General features: G+C 39.9%; 1 protein-coding gene across 2 annotated transcripts in view; it reads right to left on the reverse strand.

Annotated features, from left to right (window-relative positions):
* Window positions 1-22,268, reverse strand: part of CYFIP1 (cytoplasmic FMR1 interacting protein 1) — a 177,417-nt gene that overhangs the window by 91,637 nt on the left and 63,512 nt on the right. For both annotated transcript variants that reach the window (XM_036744850.1, XM_036744849.1), the window contains exons 7-14: window positions 18,851-18,947; window positions 18,586-18,714; window positions 16,605-16,709; window positions 16,199-16,290; window positions 13,306-13,423; window positions 11,304-11,426; window positions 7,614-7,739; window positions 1,186-1,352 (exon numbers count right to left, since the gene is read on the reverse strand). In XM_036744850.1, coding sequence (XP_036600745.1) covers window positions 1,186-1,352; window positions 7,614-7,739; window positions 11,304-11,426; window positions 13,306-13,423; window positions 16,199-16,290; window positions 16,605-16,709; window positions 18,586-18,714; window positions 18,851-18,947 — 957 coding nt within the window. The remainder of the gene's footprint in view (window positions 1-1,185; window positions 1,353-7,613; window positions 7,740-11,303; window positions 11,427-13,305; window positions 13,424-16,198; window positions 16,291-16,604; window positions 16,710-18,585; window positions 18,715-18,850; window positions 18,948-22,268) is intronic.

The following is a 22,268-nucleotide window of genomic DNA, read 5'->3' on the forward strand; positions in this document are numbered from 1 at the left end:
ATGCTATCTCTATAAAAGTTAGATTCACTATACTACCAGCTGTGAACCAAGGGAAAGGGTACTCAACCTGAGTAGCATGAGAAAAAAAGTTGGCTACATTTCCATGTGAAAAGCAACTGTTTTTCTAGAAAAGAAGTGGTTATATCAAAATAGAGAGGTACCATTTGTACCTCTCTAACCACTGTGTTTTACTTGCTATCCATCAAAATGAATCAAGGCAGAGATGCCCACAGGTCAATTTGTCTACAGGGCTATAAAATGAAAAAACTCACCTCTGTCTGTCCACCAAAAAAAAAGTGTGGTTTTAAAATACCGCTGAGAAATCAAAGCCATTTATAATATAATTTGGGATGTGCTTTTAGGACTTCCACATTGGTCTCAATACAATGAGGAAGATAATCTTTTTTTTTTTTTAAAGAAATGAAACACCACAACATTATATTACTAGAGCACTGGACCTGATATCATGGATCTGGGTTCAATTCCTGGTTTTAATGCTCACTAGTCATATGATTTTGTGCAAGCCATTTAAGGCCTCCAAGCCACAGAAGGTCACAGAAGGAGAGGAATTTTAACAATTAGAGCTGCCCAAAAGTGAGATGAGATGGACCATCCTGACAGGGAGTGGGCTCCATCTCATTGGAGGTCTTCAAGCAGAGGCTGTATGCTGGTATGTTAGAGTGGAGAGTTCTTTAGGTTATGGTTTAAAATTCTATAATTCTGTCAATTACACGTAAGCGATGGCAGCATCACTAGTACAAGGATGGGACCTCCCAACATTACTACTTTGGGAGGAACGCCACCCTTTCAAAGTGTAGACAAAATCAGAAGTTCTTAGATTAGTTTTGGGGATTTTTCCATGTAATTTTATTCATGTGAGGAATTCTCCCTTATGAAAATTCTCTTTATTCATGCAGGTGAGCAACTCTCCTATAATTTCCAACCTGAGAGAGTGCTCTGGTGCACTGATATGCCCAAGATCACACAATTAGTATAAATGCCTATGACAGGACTTAAAAGCAGGTCTTTCAGACTCAAGATCAGCCCTCTGTCCATTATCCCACTTTGCCTTTTTAGTGCATGTACCGAAAAAAAAAAAAAACCAAACACCCACAACCTGTGCAATAATATAATTACAGAAATGTTGTGAACAAGGACAGGAAGGTACGTTAAACAAATATTAACCTCTGAATGACATTTTTCTTCTTTTTGATGGCCTGTCTCAGAGGCTCCCTGAGTGTAACCTGGGAGAAGTCCTGAAGGGCTGCGTAAATGGTATGACGAATGGCATGATTGAACACACTTTCCATCCTCCCCATCAGCACCTGTAAGCCTTTGATCATAGCAATCACCTGCAGAGAGAAACATTACTTTGAACACGTATCTGGATCAAGCCCAAGGGCAGAAAGGAAAATAAACACACATCTATAGAAGCACCCGACCCTCAGTACACCACAAAACAAGAGATAACAAGCTCAGAAGCAGATATGAGATGGATAAAGGGCCAGGCAAGCCCTTTCATAAACAGAAAACATTTCTCCATTTACTTAGTACATGTCAATGCCTGTTTGTTCTACTATGATTCTTCTTGGCAGTAGAAGTATATACATCAAAGTATAACATGAAAACAAAACAGAACTGTCTGAATATTTCACCTCTAACTTGAAATGTACAAGTAAGAGAAGGGCAGAACCCTAGAATAAAGCTCTTTGGAAAATAGCCATCAATCCATCAATAAACATTAATTAAGTACCTACTATGTGCCAGACACTGTGCTAAGAATACAAAAAGAGGCAAAAGATAGTCCCTGCCTTCAAGGAGCTAATGAAGGAGACGTGCAAACAAATGTATACAAAGCAAGCTATATTCATGATAAATAGGAAATAATTAAAAGAGGGAAGGCAGTGGAATTAATAGGAGTTGGGCAAGGCTTCCTGTAGAAAGTAGGATTTCAGTTGGATCTTAAAGGAAGCCAATTGGAGTGGAGGAGGGACCACTCCAGGCATGGCAAGACAAAATGCCCAGAACCAAGATATGGTATGTGTTGTTCACGGATCAGCCAGAAGGCCAGTGTCATTGGATCAGAGAGTAAGTGTTGGGGAGTGAGGTGTGAGAAGACTGAAAAGGTAGGAGGAGGGCTTTGAATGTCAAACAAAGCATTTTGTTTCTTATCCTGGAGGCAATAGGGAGCTACTGGAATGTATTAAGTAAGTAGGTAACATGACTGGATCTGCACCCTAGGAGTCTGGAAATGCTCACTCCTCAACGTCCTTTTTCATTGCAAGCTTTCAAAGAGATGGAAGAGAGCAAACAGCAACCCTAGCTTGGAAGAATACTTTAAATGGAACAAAACAAAACATGGGCATATTTTTTTCTTTTTGGTTTTCATATACCACCAGTGGTTGACACAAGGTTTTTTATCAGTGAAGAACAGCAAAACCATCTTGATTCTCAGGTCAGAGACCTACCACTAGAACCATCTCTCCTGTTTTAAAAGGGGAAAAAGTTGTGGAAAGGTGGGCACAAACAACTGTAGGGTTAATGGAATATAAGATCTTCCCCGTCTTTTAATAGACCTATGTGACCACATGTGTCTCCTTTTTTCCTTGGGACAGGGGCCGTGTTAAAGGTACACAAATATCTCAATCACGGCTGTGATACATCCTGAATCACATAGTCTGTTGAGGGAGGGACCTGCCTAAAGGGCAGCTTGCTTAGGGTAAGCTTGCTTGCAGGAAGGCTTTCACACCTTTTGGTGCTAAGCTATTTAGGCACTGAATCACAAGGGTTGTGATGCCTTCTTGCTCTGAACCTATTAGCCAAAAGTGTATATATAGATGCTGAGGTGAGATTTTGCTTTGGGAGCTTGCTCATCAGAAGGACATTTTGATTTCCTGGACAGGACTCTGGGTAGCCATTTGTTTTTTTTTTCTTTTACATTTTTTTTATTTTTTTTATTTAAATTTATTTATTTAAACATATTTGGTTTTCAGCATTGATTTTCACAACAGTTTGAATTAAATTTTCTCCCCATTTCTACCCTCCCCCCCACTCCAAGATGGCATATATTCTGGTTGCCCTGTTCCCCAGTCAGCCCTCCCCTCTCTCACCCCCCTCCCCTCTCATCCCCTTTTCCCTTCCTTTCTTGTAGGGCAAGATAAATTTCTATGCCCCATTGCCTGTGTATCTTATTTTTTAGTTGCATGCAAAAACTTTTTTTTTTGTTTTTGAACATCTGTTTTTAAAACTTTGAGTTCCAAATTCTCTCCCCTCTTCCCTTCCCACCCACCCTCCCTAAGAAGTCGAGCACTTCAACCTAGGCCACGCATGTATCATTATGTATAACCCTTCCACAATACTCATGTTGTGAAAGGCTAACTACATTTTGCTCCTTCCCAACCCATCCCGCTTTACTGAATTTTCTCCCTTGACCCTGTCCCCTTTCCAAAGTGTTGTTTTGATTACCTCCACCCCCATCTGCCCTCCCCTATATCATCCCCCCCCTTTTATTTTTTTTTTATCTTCCTCTTCTTTCCTGTGGGGTAAGATACCCAACAGAGTATGTATGGTATTCCCTCCTCGGGCAAATCTGATGAGAGCAAGGTTCACTCATTCCCCCCTCACCTGCCCTCTCCCCTCCTCCCACAGAACTGCTTCCTCTTGCCACCTTTATGCGAGATAATCCACCCCATTCTATCTCTCCCTATCTCCCTCTCTCAGTATGTTGCTCTCTCATCCCTTAATTTCATTTTATTTCTTTTAGATATCTTCCCTTCATCTTCAACTCACCCTGTGTCTGCTCTCTCTCTTTTCCATATATATATATATATATATATATATATAAACACACACATATGCATATATACATACATACACATGCATACATATACACATAGATACATACATACATACACATTCACTTATATATATACATAAACATATACATATGCATATTCCCTTCAACTACCCTAATACTGAGGTCTCATGAATCATACACATCATCTTTCCATGTAGGAATGTTTCAACTTTAGTAAGTCCCTTGCAATTTCCATTTCTTGATTACCTTTTCATGCTTCTCTTGATTCTTGTGTTTGAAAGTCAAATTTTCTATTCAGTTCTGGTCTTTTCACTGAGAAAGCTTGAAAGTCCTCTAGGACATGATACTCAGTTTTGCTGGGTAGGTGATTCTAGGTTTTAATCCTAGCTCCATTGACCTACGGAATATCGCATTCCAAGCCCTTTCGATCTCTTAATGTAGAAGCTGCCAGATCTTGGGTTATTCTGATTGGGTTTCCACAATACTCAAATTGTTTCTTTCTGGCTGCTTGCAGTATTTTCTCCTTGATCTGGGAGCTCTGGAATTTGGCAACAATATTCCTAGGAGATTTCTTTTTGGGATCTATTTGAGGAGGTGATCGATGGATTCTTTCAATTTCTATTTTGCCCTGTGGCTCTAGAATATCAGGGCAGTTCTCCTTGATAATTTCTTGAAAGATGGTATCTAGGCTCTTTTTTTGATCATGGCTTTCAGGTAGTCCAATTATTTTTAAATTATCTCTCCTGGATCTATTTTCCAGGTCAGTGGTTTTTCCAAGGAGATATTTCACATTGTCTTCCATTTTTTCATTCCTTTGGTTCTGTTTTATAATATCCTGATTTCTCATAAAGTCACTAGCTTCCACTTGCTCCAATCTAATTTTTAAAGTAGTATTTTCTTCAGTGGTCTTTTGGACCTCCTTTTCCATTTGGCTAATTCTGCCTTTCAAGGCATTCTTCTCCTCATTGGCTTTTTGGAGTTCTTTTGCCATTTGAGTTAGTCTGTTTTTTAAGGTGTTGTTTTCTTCAGTGTATTTTTCAGTATTTTTTTGGGTCTCCTTTAGCAAGTCATTGACTTGTTTTTCATGGTTTTCTCGCATCCTTCTCATTTCTCTCCCCAATTTTTCCTCTACTTCTCTAACTTGCTTTTCCAAGTCCTTTTTGAGCTCTGGGACCAGTTCCTATTTTTCTTGGAGGTTTCTGTTGTAGGCTCTTTGACTTTATTAATTTCTTCTGTCTGTATGTTTTGGTCTTCTTTGTCAGCAAAGAAAGAATGCAAAGCCTGAGACTGAATCTCGGTGCGTTTTCGCTGCCTGGCCATATTCCCAGTCAACTAACTTGACCCTTGAGTTTTTCAGTGGGGTATGACTGCTTGTAGATTACAGAGTTCTATGTTCCACGTTTGGGGGGGAGGTGCCAGCTCTACCACACCAGCACTGCTCCTTCCCCAAGAACCCCAACCCGAACTGGGCTTAGATCTTCGGCAGGCTGTGCACCCCTTCTCTGATCCGCCACTTAATTCCTCCCACCAGGTGGGCCTGGAGCCGGAAGTAACAACAGTTGTAGCTGCCCCACCTCCGCTGCCCCCGGGGCTGGAAGCTGAACCGCGAACTCCTTCCACTCCGGCAGCTTTTCCCACTAACCTTCTCCGCAGTCTTTGGTGTTTGTGGGTTGAGAAGTCTCCTAACTGCCGCAGCTCACTGAATCAGGGCGCTAGGGCCCCCTCCACCCGGCTTCTGGTCTGGATGGTCCACGCCGCTCAGGCTGGGCTCTGCTCCACTCCGTTCCCAGCTCCCAGCTCCGAGCTCCGTGTGGGATAGAACTCACCCAGAGACCATCCAGGCTGTGCTGGGCTGGAGCCCTGCTTCCCTCTGCTGTTTTGTGGGTTCTGCCGTTCTAGAATTGGTTCAGAGCCATTTTTTATAAGTTTTTGGAGGGTCTCCGTACGGAGCTCACACTATTCCCTGCTTACCAGCCGCGATCTTGGCCCTGGGTAGCCATTTGTTAAGGAGTCCCCCAACTACCCAGATGTCGGTGCTCCCTTGGTCGGGTGGTGTATGTAAATGTTAAGTATATATCAAGATTAGTAGACAGTTGGAGCCTGTCTATTGGATCTTTGTGCTAATTTCTCTGCTTGTATTTTCTCCACATTCAGGGTGCTGACCTTTCCCCTGAACTAGTGAATGATATTGTTTAATTAAAATAAGATCGTTAACCCCTTTGGAGTTGCCTTTTCTTTAGAAAAGCAGTTCAAAGAAGCTGTGCTAGCAGGCCATCCTGGATGTGGCAGGCTCTTGCTGATACAACAACTCAAAGCCAACACCAGAGGGCCATTCCCTCTCCCACAAAAAGATGACCCGAGGCTAGAAAACAAGGATGAGCTCAAGAGGGAAATCAGCACTAAGGGTTGGTCTTTGGGAGCTGAGTTAAAGGAAAGGACAGAGGGCTGGTTCTAGCACAAAATCTGTCTCAGTCTAGTGGCTTCACAAAGAAATTAAATGAGTGAAGAATTTTCTACGGACAGCTCTGTAAGAGGCAGGAAAGATAATCCAGTCTCAATAAAGGTCCAAAGATTCTTTAAAGGAAATATTATTGGTATGTAACATTTACTCTCAACCACCAGAGTCTGTAGCAAAAAAGTGGTTCATTAAACTTAGGTCATGCACTTCTTTGGAAAGTATCTCATTCTTTTAACTAGTATTTACTAAATGACAACTGTCTACAGGGTACTAGGTTGGCACGGGCTCAGACACAACATCTGAATGTATTCCAAGCTCACCATCTTCATGAAGGTTACAGTTTGGTAATGAGATGCAAACAGACAATTAGAATGCATAATAGTACACGGTAAATGCATTAGAGTGATGCTAAATGAGAATAAAATGGGAAAGGCATCAGAAAATGCTTCTAGAGAAGGTGATGTTTGAATTGGTGGAATAACAATTTAGATTTGAAGATCTTTCCCCCATTAATAGGCCATGTGACCTGTTTATGTCACAGGAAGCCTAAGTCACATGTGGTAGGAGGAGCTTGCTGAGAGGAAAAGGAAATTGTGTCATAGGAAATGCTGAGAGAGCGGTTACTACAGTTAGAGCTGGGGAAAGAGAGCAGATGTGTAATAGCTATGCTGTGAGTTTGCTTGTTGGTGGCAAGGCCCCAGCAGGGGGCGGAAGGTTGGGATGGAGTGGTTCTCTGCTGTGATATTGTCGATTTATTTTTCAGGATCTGGTCATTTGGTGTCTGAATAAATGGTTTACTTCTTCTACCTTCTATGTGGAATCTCATATGCTTTGCAATAGAGAACCACATATGCATTTTGACAATTATCTATATTATGATTACTGCCTTGCTGACACAATTGGACTGGAAAGGACCAATAGGAAGAAGGGCATTCTCAGAATAGGAAACAGCATGAGCAAAATCATACAGCTGGGACAACAAAGGGCTTATTAGGGGCTCAGCTCACAAGTCCAAGTGTGACACGAAGGGAAAAAATTCAGAAAGCAGGTCCAAAGAAACCAAGATCCAACCTAATGAGTTTTCTTCACAGCCAGCACTATTCATAATTTTGAGATCACTTCTAGGAACACAGATAACTCTGCATACACAGGGATTAAGCCCCCTTTCAACTATCTTACCCTCGTAACATCTAGCATTCTTTCCACTGTCCTATACTACAGATGGAGGAAGAAGGTAAGGAGACAACCTAATGCTGTCCTTTTTTTTTTTTTTTTTTTTAGAGTAAAAAAAAGAATGAGGAAAGAAAGCCAAACCAGAAGGAGGCACAACCCTCTCACCTCCACCAAAGCAAACTTCTCCTCACTGGTGTAGTTATACCGTGTGGCTCGCTCATACTCCTCCGCATTGTCAGGGCAGTCCTTGTTGGAGTACTTGTCAGTCGGGTGCACGAGTTTCCATGAATACTGGTATTGATGGGAAAATTGGAAAACAGAAAGAAAGAACAATGCATGAGACAAATCCCTATTGTATGAAATGTTTTTTATCCACTGCCAAATGCATATTTTTAGTTATTAAGTCATTTCCAAAGGTTTTATAAGGTTAATCACATCATGTGATTTTCCACTACTATGACTCAATAAATCTGCTGACAACTATTTTCACACACAATTCCTATTTTGTTGTGTGAGTCGGTCTGTGTCTTCCATGACTCCATTTGGGGTTTTCTTGGCAAAGACACTGGGGAGGTTTGTCATCTCCTTCTCCAGTTTATTTTACAAATGAAGAAACTGAGGCAAACAGGGTTAAGTGACTTGACTTGCCCAAGATCACATAGGTAGTAAGTGTCTAAAGTCAGATTTGAACTCAGGTCTTCCTAACTCCCGGACCAGCGCTCTATCCACTGTGCCACCCGGCTACCCTGAGATAAAGGTAAAATATGTTCTTTATAGCTTCTTCATAACCTTTCCAAAAAAGCACACATTTTAATGAACAATCAAATTTAAGGAGCTAATGAACAAAGTACTCTGTAGATGTAGCCTTAAGAGCTCTAAAAAGGTGGTGGCTTTTGTGACTTACAAATCACATAAAATTAGAAATATCATTAGTGAGGTTAAAGTACAATTTGCTTGAATAGTTATTATCCAAAATGGAACTAAAAGCATGTGAATAAATTCACAGTGGAAAAATAACAAAGAAATTTCCATTAAATGTTATCTCTCAGTAATGGATCATGTTAAGGGCAGTCACAGAGATATTTTGCATTTCTCATGTAATTTAAGAGAACTATATTAAAATTACCATCGACCTTCAAAAAAGCTTTGTCTGTTTTCTGCTTATTGCTTTGTTACTACCCTATTTTTTTTCCATAACATGATTTTAGAGAGAGCACTACAGTGTTGTTGACCTTACTCTGTCTAATCATACCAACGACTTGGATAAAGACAAAGATGGTGTGGTTTTCAAATTTTTGAATTTCAAGAAGCAGGATGAAAAAATGACCTGGACAAATAGAACAATGGATTGAATGTAAGACAATCATATTTACTGCTATTAAATTTAAAATCCTGCATTTGATTTCAAAAAAAAAAATCAACCAACTGCACACATACCAGAAAGAGAAGGGAGGCATGGCCAGACAACACTTTGTGCAAAAGAGACCTCGCAAGTTTTAGCGGACTGCAAATTCAACAGGTTTAATACAGGAGTCAAAAAGCTAAAGCATTTTTATGCTGCAACAACAGAAATATAGCATGCACATTTCCACTTCCCAATAGAGGCAAGGGACCAAGAGAAAAGAATCGCACACACTACCAGTCCTAGCTCTTCCATCGTCCTGTCTTCTTAACCATCTTTCTGTTACAAAGGAGGCAGAGGCATATTGGGAAATGATCAGTAAGGCTTCTTTACAAAGAAAAAAAAATACAGTGTCCATAACACGGGAGGTAATAATGCAATTATGCCCATACCCAGAGTATCATGTTCCATTCCGGGCAGTGAATTTTAGGAAGAATAATCATAAAGGAACTGAAAACCACGTTATATAAAGAATGGAGGAGAGAAACGTATTTCAAAGTGAAGGTAAAAACAAACGCTATAAACATTTAAAGAGACAGATACAAAGAAAATCTAGTTTCCGTCTCTGTCATTTACTCAATGCCCTCCTAAAAAAATCACCAACATCCTCCTAATGATCAATGGTCTTTCTTAGTACTCATTTCCTTAGTCTCTGCAGCATTTAATATTATTGACCTCCTGCTTCCTTCTTCGGCTTGGAGACACTCCTGGTTATCCTCCCGTGCCTCCCACCGTTTCTCTTTCGCTGGCTGGATCCGCATCTTCTTTTACCTCCTTATGAGGAGAGAAAGAGAGGTCTCCCCAATGACTTTTTTTCTTTTCCATACTTTCCTTGACAATCTCATTCAATCTCTAGGTTTCATCTATTCTCTTTACATAGATGACACCCAAATGTCTTCTTTCTAATCTCTCCTAAATTCCAGATCTACATCTGCAAATTCCTGAAGGACACCTTGACCCAAGCATACAACTAGTACCTCAAACTCCACATGTCCAAAGTCAAGCTTATTATCTTTCCCCAAAATTTCCTCCTCCTGATAAAACATTATTTGTGTCAGCAGCACCACCATTCAATTCAAACATTTATTAAGCACCAACTATATAGGAGGCACTAGACTTCCTCCAGAGTCCTGCGCTTGAACATGCTTTCCTGTTTTTCACTGTGCATACGCCCTCAGTTACGAAGTCCTCCTATTGGTTCCACCATCACAATATTTCTGGATGCTGTCCCTCTTCTGTATTCCTATTGAAACTATCATAGTAGAACCCCTCATTATCACTTGTCTAGACTGCTGCAATAAGCTAGGAACAGGTCCTTTTATGTATTTTTTTTTACCCTTTGGATCATCCTCCACATTGGTGCTAGTATCTACCTTTCACATGCATAGACCTGGTCACGCCATCACTCTGCTCAAAAATCTTCAGTGGCTCCCTACTGCCTAACAAGTAAGATCTGACATACAAGGGTCTTCACAATCTGGTATTAATGTACCTCTTCCTCTTTATCTCATGTTATTTATTCGCTATGTTCACTATGATCCAGTCTGGACCACATGCCCCCACATACACTCTAGACTTTTTGCCTCTATGCCTCTGTTCTTGCCGTAACAGAAAGCCTTTCTAGATTTCTGACCACACCCCTCCACCAAGTTGGTCATGATTTTTAATGTCTTGGGCCTTGCACAGGCTTAGAGATTGTTTTGTACTATAGTTTCTTGGGTATATGTCATAGCCTTTTACTTGAATGGCCTTCTACCTCTACGCAAGGGTAGGGTCTTCCCCAAACTTTGTATCTCCTCTAGCAATTCGTACAGTGCTCTAAATATGGAATAGCTTAAGGAAAGTTTACCATGCTGAGCGGGATAAGATGAGCTCTGAGGTCCCCTTCAACCCAAATATTCTACAATCCTATGTGAGAAATTAGGGCGAAAATTTCCCTCTAGCTGATGAAAATATATTATGAATATCTCTTAGTGTAGCTAAGACAAAAAAGAGAAGGATGAGGGAAAAAAAGCTCTAATTTGTAAGAGTCTAGTTTACACCATTTATAAATAACATGGTATATTTTCCCACAAAAAGGAACAAGATGGATGCAGACAGACATTTGGTCCAACTGCCTAATTCACTGAATGGATGCTTGCCACTTAAAAACCTGCTGTGTTTCATTTGTGAGAGACAAATAAAAGACATTAAAGAGATCATTTTTAAAAAATTAAAATTAGTTCTCACTAATACAGCCAAATTTTAAAAAAAATATGAAAACAAAAGACTTTCTGGTTTCTTCCTCCCTCTTCTTCCCTACCTCATTTATCATGTATTCAATTTATCCAGAGGTCAGAAATTGAGCACTTCTTCCCAGATTCAACTGAATTCATTTCAAATGACTGAATTCTTCTGCTCTTAAACATTCTTCAAGTTCAAAAAGCCCCTTTTTGGGAGTAGAAAGGACCTACCACTTCCATGACATGCGCACTCCACTGAGACAACAGCTGTAATCCTTGGAGAGAGAGATCAAAGAGCTTGCGATACTCGCCATCTGTTTTCTGGGCTTCCTGTCGGCCAGATCCAGTCACTACCTGAAACACAGCAAATAAAAACCCAAGTGTGAAGAAGAATAATGCGTACAGTGCGCAGTGTTAATTAATTTCTAAAATTAAATTCTAAAAATAAAGAGAATTTTAGAGACTTCTCTGAAGGCCTTGAACATATACTGTCAAAATTCTGTGAATTAAACTCTACGCCCCCTGGTGACCGAAAAGGAAAGATTCAAGGGAAATCAGAGCAGTGATTAGTGCAAGGCAACTCTGGGTCTCTCCCACGCAGGTAACGTAAAGGGTTCCCACTGGCCAAAGTGGTAGCCACATCATCCCAAGCTGTTCCTGCCCCCCTCCCCCAGATTCACCTACTCCCCAAATGAGCCTATATGGTCCCCCTCACCTCACAAGCCACAAATGTTAGCTACAGCTCTGTGTTAAATATGTGCTTTCTCAATGAAACATTTTTAAAAATCCCATACACAGAAGACAACAGAAGAAAATTCAGAAGGGGACAGAGGCAAACGGTAGTTTTTGATAAGGTGTCACATTAAATTTAATAGATACTTTAGAAAAACACACAACAAAAGTTAAGTGTCATATACAATTGTCTTTTATGTGTTACTTTACTAGAATGTTCATGTTTGTAGATGTTTGGTAAATTCACAATAAAAAAGAAAAATTTTAAATAAAATATGCATGTATGTTTTGGGTTCTTAAGTTAGAATATGCAGCATAGACAGATGGAGAATTCTGGTACAGAAGACTGCAAATATCAGACAAGATCACTTGTTGATAGATTTTTTTGTGACTATTTTTTTCTTTGTTACAAAGCAGAGTTCAGGGGGTGGGTGTGTGTGAGTGTGTGTGGGTGGGTGTGTTGGGGTATGACTATAATATTAAAAAAGGAGGCTATGCATTTTACAAATAAACTAATTAAACACAACACAAATTCATAAAGAATCTATTCCACTAATTCAAAACCAACTAAACAAACATCTGGCTGGAACTGGAGCTGGACCAAGACCACGGATGGTCACACAGCTCACTATGAACAGTGAATTAAGTAACGAATGAAAACACATTTATTAAATGCATACTATGTGCAAAAATAGTCGGGCTGCAAATAAGACAATCTTTGTTGGAAGACTGTGCGTACTAATGAGGGAAAAACTACAAATAAGGTCTAAACCTTAGGCAAGTCAGATGGAAAGAGCCTGTGGTTCTTAGGGTAAAACAGCAAAGTATTTTAAGCAACCCTAGATCACCTAACAGCAGCACAGTCTACACAGTTCAAGGAAGGATGCTACCTACCTGGCTAACCAATAAACCATGTTTTGACAAATGTGGAACTGATTTTTGAGGCCAAATAGCAGGTCAATAAGAGATGTGCTATATGCAGCAATTTGTCCTTTAGACAAATGCAAGTTTACATTCAAGTAATACCTGCCAATTTTATTAGTAAGAACTACTTAGAAACTGATTCTTTGCAGAAGAGTTACTGAAAAAAAGCTATGCGCCACGCCAGAGTATTAAGAAGCTGGGTAGCACTCAGAAGCGAGGATTCAACTGAAGGAAGAAAGAATGTAAGAAAAGATAAGACTGATGTGTTTTATTTTTTTTCCATTAGAGATTTTTCTTCTGAGAGTTATGTGTGTCTTAAATTATTTTCCCTTTTTCCCAATTATCTCCTCCCAAAAAGTGCAATTTCTGTATGTGTTATTTTCTCCTCACTTAGAAACACACTATAAATTACCACTTTGAGGTTCCTAAAACTCTTGTCTTAAATGTGAGATTAAAAACAGTATTCCAGACTCTAATTGGGAGTTCCAGGCTTGCTCACTGTTTTTCCCGCGGATCAATCTATCAGGTATGCAGTAGGTGTAAAGAAAGTCAACAGTATATCTGTCATGTCACCAACCTCATTATTACTGTAGCGAGCCAGCTCTGAGATGAAACGCATGTGGTCTTCCCTTATCTGGATCATCTGCTCACAGATGTTGTACTGGGGGCTACTACTCGAAGATGTGCACGTCCATCTATTTAAAGAAAGGGCAGAATTTTAGTCGCTTGAAGCAAAAACACGGTACCACAAACTGTCATGACTGAATTGAAACTTTCTCTAGATACTGCTGCCGTATTTGCTCACATGAAACCTCCTCATAAGGCAATTAAAATCCCACCTTCTAAAGTAAGCCTTTCCCAGCCTCTCTTACTCCTAATATCTTCCATCTGTTCATTATTTCCTATTTATCCTGTAAATAACTTGTTTTGTGTATATTTATTTGCATGTTGTCTCTCCCATTAGACACCAAGCTCCTTGAGGTCAGGGACTGTCTTCTGCCTCTTTTTGTATCCCCAACACTTAGTACAGCAACCGATACATAGTAGGCATTTAAATTAATTTAAATTAAATTTAAACTAAATTTTATTTAAGTATTTATTAAACTAACTTTAATTTAAACTAAATTTATACTAATTAATTGGCTTAGACTAGCGTATTACTCCTTAAACTGGCTGAATTAGGGATTTTAGAGGCCCTTGCCAGGTTGCCTGTGGCTCGCTGAACCACCCTTCAGCTAGGCAACATTTCTTCATTTCTTAAAGTCATAGTGTGTTGGAATAAGCTCAGCAGTCAAAATTACAGAAGCATGAAAATAAAAGGAAGTGCAGCCTCCATTTAAAAAAAAAAAAAGGTTTCTGCCTGCTTTCAAATAATATTGAGTAATCCAGCTGTTTTCTAGAGGCAACTGGGTGGGAAAGTGAATAGAGGTCTGGAGTCTGGAAGACCTGAGTTCAAATCAAAACTCAGACACTATGACCATGGACAACTCACTTAACTTTTGTTTGCCGTAGTTTCCTCAACTGCAAGATGGGGATAGTAACAGCACTTACCTTGCAGGATTGTTGGGAGGATTAAATGAGATATCTATAACTTTAATGCATATTCCTTTCCCTATTCTCAAAGAATTTACTTTTTAAAAAAGGGGTTTATTTGGGTGCTAGTTGGTTAGCATCTATTGGGTGAAAACAAGATATAAAAATCAGTTTTTTTCAAAGAAAGAAATGGGCCTCTGGGTGGCAATTTATTTTATTTTGTAATTGAAAAAGACCAGAGATCAGGGAAATGTTCCAACCCATTATAATCAGTGGAAGACAAGATACCCTGCAGACCAAAGCATGCAGAGAACCTGGCTGCATACCTGAATACCTCACTCATCTAATATCACATGGTAATGAGATAGATGCCCTACACAGAAGGGTATTCCGGACAGCCCAGGTCTAAGCATTAAGAAAACAAATCAAAACTTTTTTTTTTCTGTCCTGAGTCTTCCTACCTTGCCAAGGCTAGAAATGCAGCCGTCACTCAAGGGCCTGATCCTATGTACTGATCAGCATGGGAGCTCTGTCTTCTATTTCCAACCTGGTCCTGCTTGCCCCTCTTAACGCAGCTGATGGCAGCTGCTCCTAGGGCAGGGCTCACCTTCCTGCTACCAGACTTAGCACACCTTGGCTAAGCTCAATGCTACTCAGAACTCCAGAGCTCAACAGTCGTTGCTGGTGTGTACCACCAGGCCTGGACAGGAATTCTTTTAAAACATTCTTTGATAAAAATCTTTCTCAATGCATTACCAAGAAAATATGAAAGGTATTACATACTTCCCTAACATTTTAAGGAAAATATTTTTTTGGAGAGTATAGCGGGGAAACCAGACTATGATCTCAGCAGTATAAGGGAACTCCTGGTGAAGAAACCTCTTCTTTTGCATGCAGATGTACATCTTCTCTGCAACCTGGATTATTACTGCCTTGGGACAATACGAGTTTAAGTGATTTCTTCAGGGTCACACCTGTAGTATGTGCAGGAGGTGGGGCTTGAAAGAAGTGGAGTGGTATGGTAGAAAAGAGCATGGCTTTGAATACAAAGGATTTGAGTCCAATTTCTGCCCCTCACTCTCTCTGAGACCCTAAACAAGGCACTTATTCTTTCTGTACCTTAATATCCTTATCAGTAAAATTAGGGTATTGGAATTGATGGCCTCTAAGGTCCCTTCTAGATCTAACCTAGGAGCCTATGAATCCATACCTTCAATCCATAAATATTTATTAAGCACCTATTATGTGCCAAGCACTATGCTAAGGGTGGGGATACAAAAAGAAGCAGAAAACAGTCACCCTCAAGGAACCTAGAGGCCAGCTCTCCATTTACTAGGCCACAGAAGCCCTATGCAAAGCACACCAATCTAACGCTGCTTTTTCTTGATGGGTTATTAGGGTTATTAAAAATAACAATTATACTGAGTTACAACAGAGAACAGTATTGCTCTTACATAAGTACTGAGCTCTGCAGGCCTGTCTGCCCCCACACTCAATGGCCCTGAATTACTGCATTTTTAGAACTAAAATGTGTCTTCCCTTGATGTCTGGCTATCAGTTCTCACCACTATCACTGCACCTGCCTCTATCTACTTCTCTTTCTAATTCATTGCTTTTAAAATCTTTTGGTGTCTAAGAAATCAGGTAACCCAACACACAGAACTATGAGTAATATAAGGTTACTGATTTAAGGCAACAAGTAGAGTACTTTTACTATTTTACAATATTTTAAATATTTTTATTTATTTATGTAAATAAATGTATTTATGTAAATATTTATAATAATTACAAACATTTTACAAAATAAAGACCACTTCTCAGAGATCTGCTTTTGCTTACTTCTGTGTTCTCAGCTGGGTTCTAGAGGGCTGGAGGGGAGGCTAGGAATAAGTAGGGCAACACAAATCTGGCAAATTCACAGTGCAATAGACTCCTACCGAGACTTGTTTTCCTCATAGTGGGCACTGGTCTTAATGTATCGTGCCAATTCAATCTGCATGTCACCGAACAGTGGAACCACCTGAAGTTGCTGCATTCAAAAGAGAAGGAAAAAAGAGGAATGTCACCGTAAATGGTCATTCACCCAATCTATACAGTTTCAAGAACATGGCGCTCCCTCCTCCGTGAAGAGTACCAGTTCTGTATGGCCAGGTGTTGTTCCCTTTCACCAGGCTGACCGATAATGCTAAACGGAAGCAGGGTAATACCTAGAAAAGAAAACCTTCACATTTATTGAGTGTTTACTCTGTGCCAAGCACTACGCTAAGGGATGGGGACACCAAGCAGAGTCTCAATGGCACTTATCCACATCATATAGTTTAAATGACTCTGAAATTAACTCACCTTAAAGAACTTGTCTATTTTAGTTAAATTTATTCTTTTCTTGGCATCTAACTTATAGATATTACTGACGCTTCCATCCATCAGGTACAGTCCAAATCCCATCACCTGCAGAATGACAAAATGTTTCTGTAAGACTACACGTTTAATCACCCTAAATACCATGTCACATACACTATAATTGTTTAATTTCAAATCAAAATTTATTCTTCATACATAAAACATTTTCAATCAAGAATTATCATTTCTCTATGCCAAAAGATTTTCTTGCATGTGCTCTTGTGTTTAACCGTTCTATTTTTATCGGCTAAGTCTCGTCAAACACAACTGTTAAATGTTTTTAGTCACGGCTGGAACAATACAGAGCTTCTCAAAGACGTTACAAATAGTTCCCTGAATTATCAGGTTATGATTCTTCAATTGTTCTGCGTCAATGTAGGAATTTCAAAATTAGCATTCACAGCATAATTGAAGTCTAATGCTTTAGATTAGAGGTTATCCCTAGAGTGCAAGTAACAGGGACCATTCCACACAGGCAGCTGTTTCTCCAAGGATGCTTTGCAAGCAGCATGACTTTATCAAGTGCATAGCTCAAGTCAAAATTATGGGGAAAATGAAATAAAGTATGTTCCTGCTTTTGCTTCAGAATACTGCAAACCACAGGCACTCCCCCAAAATTTGTGAATGGGTTGTGCTCCAAAAGTTCACTTGCATGTCAGTTGTCAGAAATTTGGAATTCATTTTCCAATGGAAATAACTGTGGTTAAGTACCCAGGTTAACCTACAAAATTCTAATGCTCTCCACAATGTGGCCAAACTAAAACCTCGTCAGCCTCTACACTGCTTCTATTTAAAAAAAAAAAAACCCATTTCAAGGTCCAAAAGGAGATAGCAGGAACACATCCCCACCCCATAGAGAAATATTACATTTTCTCCAATTGGTCCAGCTCCTAAATGGGTGGAAGTGAAAAAAGGCGGATTATTAATAGGACACAGCTTCAGTGAAATGGTTAGGGCTATGGAAGCAGCAGCTGGGAATAAATAACCTTCAGCTTAATAAGGGAGCAGAAGAAGGAGGTATGGAATATGGGAAGAGGGAAAGATGGGGAGGGGTGGCAACTGTATATGTCTTTTAAAAGCTAAGTGTTCTCTTAAGTCAAGAGAGTATCTGTCTTGCTGCTCTATTAAACAGACTGAAAATCAGCTAAATTTAAAATATCAAACAAGTGTTAATGAAGTACCTACTATGTACCAGGCACACTGCGCTAAGCACTGAAGACAAAGACAAATGTGAAATATCCCCGCCTTCAAGGAGCTTATGTTCTCATGGGGAAGATAACAGGTCCATATAAAAGGACATGCAGAATACATACGAAATGGATACAAGGTAGTTTAGTACACCACAAGACAAAATATGTGCAATCCTATATTTCTTTGCCAATTTAAGCAAAATGATATTTCAATTTAGGATTCTGCCTAAGAGATGCACTGTGGAAATGCTGGACTTGGCAGTGATAACCTGTGCCTGATACTTCCTAGCTGCGTGACCCTGAGAAAGTCGTTTGTCCCTGATGTACCACCACCTGAGACATCACCCCTGAGAATGACCCTGAAAGATGATTAACAAATAGAGCCTTACTACAAAAGCACTCTGGCAAAACCTATTTCACAGAAATAAGCCATACTTTATCCTGCATCGGATCCATTCATGTCATCACTCAAAAGTACATTTTCTTCTAAAACAGAGCTATAATTACACCCCACTGCTTCCAATTGGCACAATGCACAAATCAAAAAATTTGTCACGAACCGGTACTGTGCCTGCTAGGGAGAGGGAGGAAAATGCCTTTGTAAGCTCCTAAATGAGCACAAGAAAAAAGAAGGGCATTTGTCAAAATGACTCCTGCTCTGTGATTTGGTGAGAACACACGCTGTTCCCTCACTACTGTCTAAGGCTAGCAGCCACTGCTCCCACGCAACTTACTTTGAGAAGCATGTGTTTCTCACTGGGTGTCAAGTACATTTTATTCTCATAGTAGTCCACGCACAAATTTACAATGTCTGCGAGGAGCTCTTCGTAACCGGCAATCACCTCGAGCTGTTGCTGTAGAGACTGGAACACAAAAAATGAGAATGTTTGATTTCGCCCACTGATTCCGCCCACCAGCCAACCCATCGACCATAGACTGCCACAGCATCTGTGCAAGCAGATGTAATTGTGCCTGACTCAACAGCAATGGGAAGCTTACTTGAGTAATCTTGTTGTGGTTTGCCAAGAACATGGAGAGGTTCTGGGACTCCTGGATGGACTGTGGGTCGGCCATTTTACGCAAAAACTGAGCGGCTCTTCAAAAGAAAAAAAAGGGGAAGGGGGTTATTTCCAAGAAGACAATACAATTCCATCTGAATATTTTTAAATAGATAATTTAATGACAACAGAGTTATCTATGGAAAACTGGATTTACAGACACACACCATCCAAGTTCACTTAAGCTTCTCCTCTCCTAAATAATCTAGTCTCCTAAATCAAAGGTTCTTAAACTAGAATCCACGAACTAATTTTCCAAAAATTAGTTCTGATAACTGTACTTCAATAGAATTGGTTTCCTTTTAAATTCAATGTCTTTTACTTTATGCATTTAAAAATAATATTCTGAGAAAAGGTCCACAGATTACACTAGACTGCCAAAGGGAGCCATGAGGACAAAAAAGATTATGAACCCCTTTCCAAAACTAAGGGTGATTCCCTCCAGGGTCATTCAGCGAGGTGCTGTATTTCCTTTGTCAATAATTCACAGAATTTAGAGTGAGAAGGAACCTTTTAGATGCTCTAGATCTACCACCTCCTCTTTATAGAGGAGGAGCCAGAGCAGTTAAGGTATTTGCCCAGGAGCAAGCAGGCAAGCTGAGATTCCAACTGAGCCCTCTGACTACAAATCCAGGACTCCTCCCCACTATACCAAAATGCCATCTGTTTAAAGCTCCAATTGGCTTATGCTTAAATGTGCTAACAAAAATTCACCCATTAATGTTATTGACCCTTCATCTTGTCCTCCATCATCACAAGCAAATCCTATCCATACTGAACCAGGGTGGCCAGCTAGCTTAAGTGGATTTCTATACAACTGAAAACCTTCATGGACTAACTAAAAGAAATGACACGGCAAGAAATCCCTCTTCTGCCCATTTCAAATTTGCTTTGTCTCTTGTCTCTTACACAAAAGTTCTACTCTGATGCCAACAGCCTGTAAGCTCCTTGAGGGCAGTTACGGTTTAATTGTTTCCTCCACATCCCTAGGCATAAGTAGTGTTTGGCACATAGTCAATGCTGCATAAAATCCTGCTGATCTTTTGATCTGAGGTAATCCTGGGTTCTCAAGAGCTATCCCAGTGGAGTGCAGGCTTTGCAAGATCCTATCAAGCTGGAAAAGGATAGAACATGGGTCCAATGTTTAGATGTCTAACTTTCAAGGACCAGCCTAGCTCAGTGAAGAGAGGCTCATCACTAGAAGTCTGGCTGCAAGGTGAATTTTCTTCAACCACAGCAACTGTGTACTGTCCAGGAAGATACAGGGAAGAGAATACCAAACCCAATAAAAGTGGTGGTGTTGTTCAGATGTTTTCAGCTGTATCTGACTCTTCGTGACCCCCCTCTGGGATTTTCTTGGCAAAGATCCTAGAGTGGTTTGCCGTTTCTTTCTAAAGCTCATTTGACATATGAGAAACTGAGGCAAACAGGGTTAAGTGACTTGCTCAGGGTCACGCAGCTAGTAAGCATCTGAGACCAGATTTGAGTACAGAAAAGATGAGTCCTCCTGACTCCTGGCCCAGCATTCTATCCACTGAACCACCTAGCTCCCCAATGAAAGTGTGTTCTCTCAAAGAAATGATGTTTCTTGTTAATAGGTTATTTCTTACTATTTTCTCCATATGATACTTCCATGTGTAATAATCTCTTCTTCCCTCTACTCCCCAAGTATGATTACCTAGAAACAAGCAACTACAGCTAACAGAAAATGTATCCTGGTGGTCTCCAAGCTTTCAAAGTAGATAACTACTTCTTACTTCACCAAGAGTAGAAGAGATTTACATCAAACTCAGAGTGAGGTGGTATTGGTGGGTGTCCAAAAAGTATAGGAAAAGAGCCATGACAATATGTTGTAGCAGAAAGGGGGCCGGACTTGGAATCAGGAAGAGTATGTATTCAAACTCCATTTCTACCATTTACTAGCTGTGTGACCCTGGGTGAGTCACTTAACTTCTTTCATGCTCAATTTTCTCATCTACTGTTTTTGTGAGAATAAATGAGATAATGTATATAAAGTGATCTACAAATGTCAGCTATTATTACTCTAACAATTCAAAGATCTCAGTGATACAAGCATTCCCCCAACAGTTACGTTTTACAACATTCATGCCTGCCTATCCTTTGTGGTTCTCCCATATCAGTTCACCAAAGGGAGCCTACCCAACATGGTGGGGGTCTCATTTGCATTCCTTTGCATCAAAAGGACACCATTTGAACACACACTCTCCACTAGTTAACCCTCATCATATCTTGAGATATGAGACCATTTTTTTTTATTTATGTATTTCTTTGATGACATCCTTTAAACCTCTTCTGCTGAGTATGTACTAGTCCAGAGTATGTTAAAAAAAAAAACAAACTTTTTATGGCCACTATGTATTTCTTCGTTATCCCTCTGGTTTATCTTCAACCTCCATTCTTCAGATGCTATAGGTTCTTCAACAACAATCACCATAAGAACATCTGTGTTTTAAAAAAGGAGAGGGGGGCCCTAGTCTCAGGGAGAAAATTGAACTCATTAAAAAAACCCATTGTGATTTCCTAGAGAAAATCCAGTTCACCGTCCACTTATGGTGTCTTTCTAAGCTATGTACCAACTGATAGATACAGGATTGTATCTATGTAGGATTGTCCATCCACCCACACGTTATCATCTGGACAATAAGCATTCCGAAGTCCACTGCATTTGCTCTAAGTGGGTCAAACTCTACTGAACAATTAGGGATCTTATTTTAGAGGCTTTGTAATGTTCCACAGCTTGATGCAATCCAGCACAATGTCAACTGTCTATTACAGTTATTAGGAACATTGGGAGGATCTTATCTTCTATAGGCAATTTCTCTCACGGAAATTTCTCTCACTCAGCTACGTAACAATAGCAAATGTCCTTGGCAAGAATATGTCTGCTGGTCTTATCTTCTATACGCAATTCCTCTCACTGACGTCCTTGGCAAGAATACGTCTGCCTGTCTTATGTCCTGCATGATATTAATAACCAGAGAGTTGTTCAATGAACACAGCTGTTGCTGTTGTCATAGCATTCAAGGACTCTTGCATAATTTTGACACATAAATAGGAGCCACCTTGTTGGAGGAGAGTCTGTAGGGTTTTTGTATTTACCAAACAATGTTTTTTAAGAAGTTGACCAATCATAATAAGTACAAGGGGCTCTTGTCTTCTCTATAGCTTTCAGTCAACCATGATGGTAAAGATGTGTTCTATACTGCACAGTAAAGACAAATTACTTTGAAAGAATTAGGAAAGGAAATTCTGATCAATGTAATCAACTGTGATTCCAGAGGCCTCTACCCACCTCCAGATAAAGAGGCAGAGGACTGAGGAGGGCAGAATTTGGCATA

The sequence above is a fragment of the Trichosurus vulpecula genome, chromosome 2 (genome assembly GCF_011100635.1).
Source record: "Trichosurus vulpecula isolate mTriVul1 chromosome 2, mTriVul1.pri, whole genome shotgun sequence".
NCBI lineage: Eukaryota > Metazoa > Chordata > Mammalia > Diprotodontia > Phalangeridae > Trichosurus > Trichosurus vulpecula.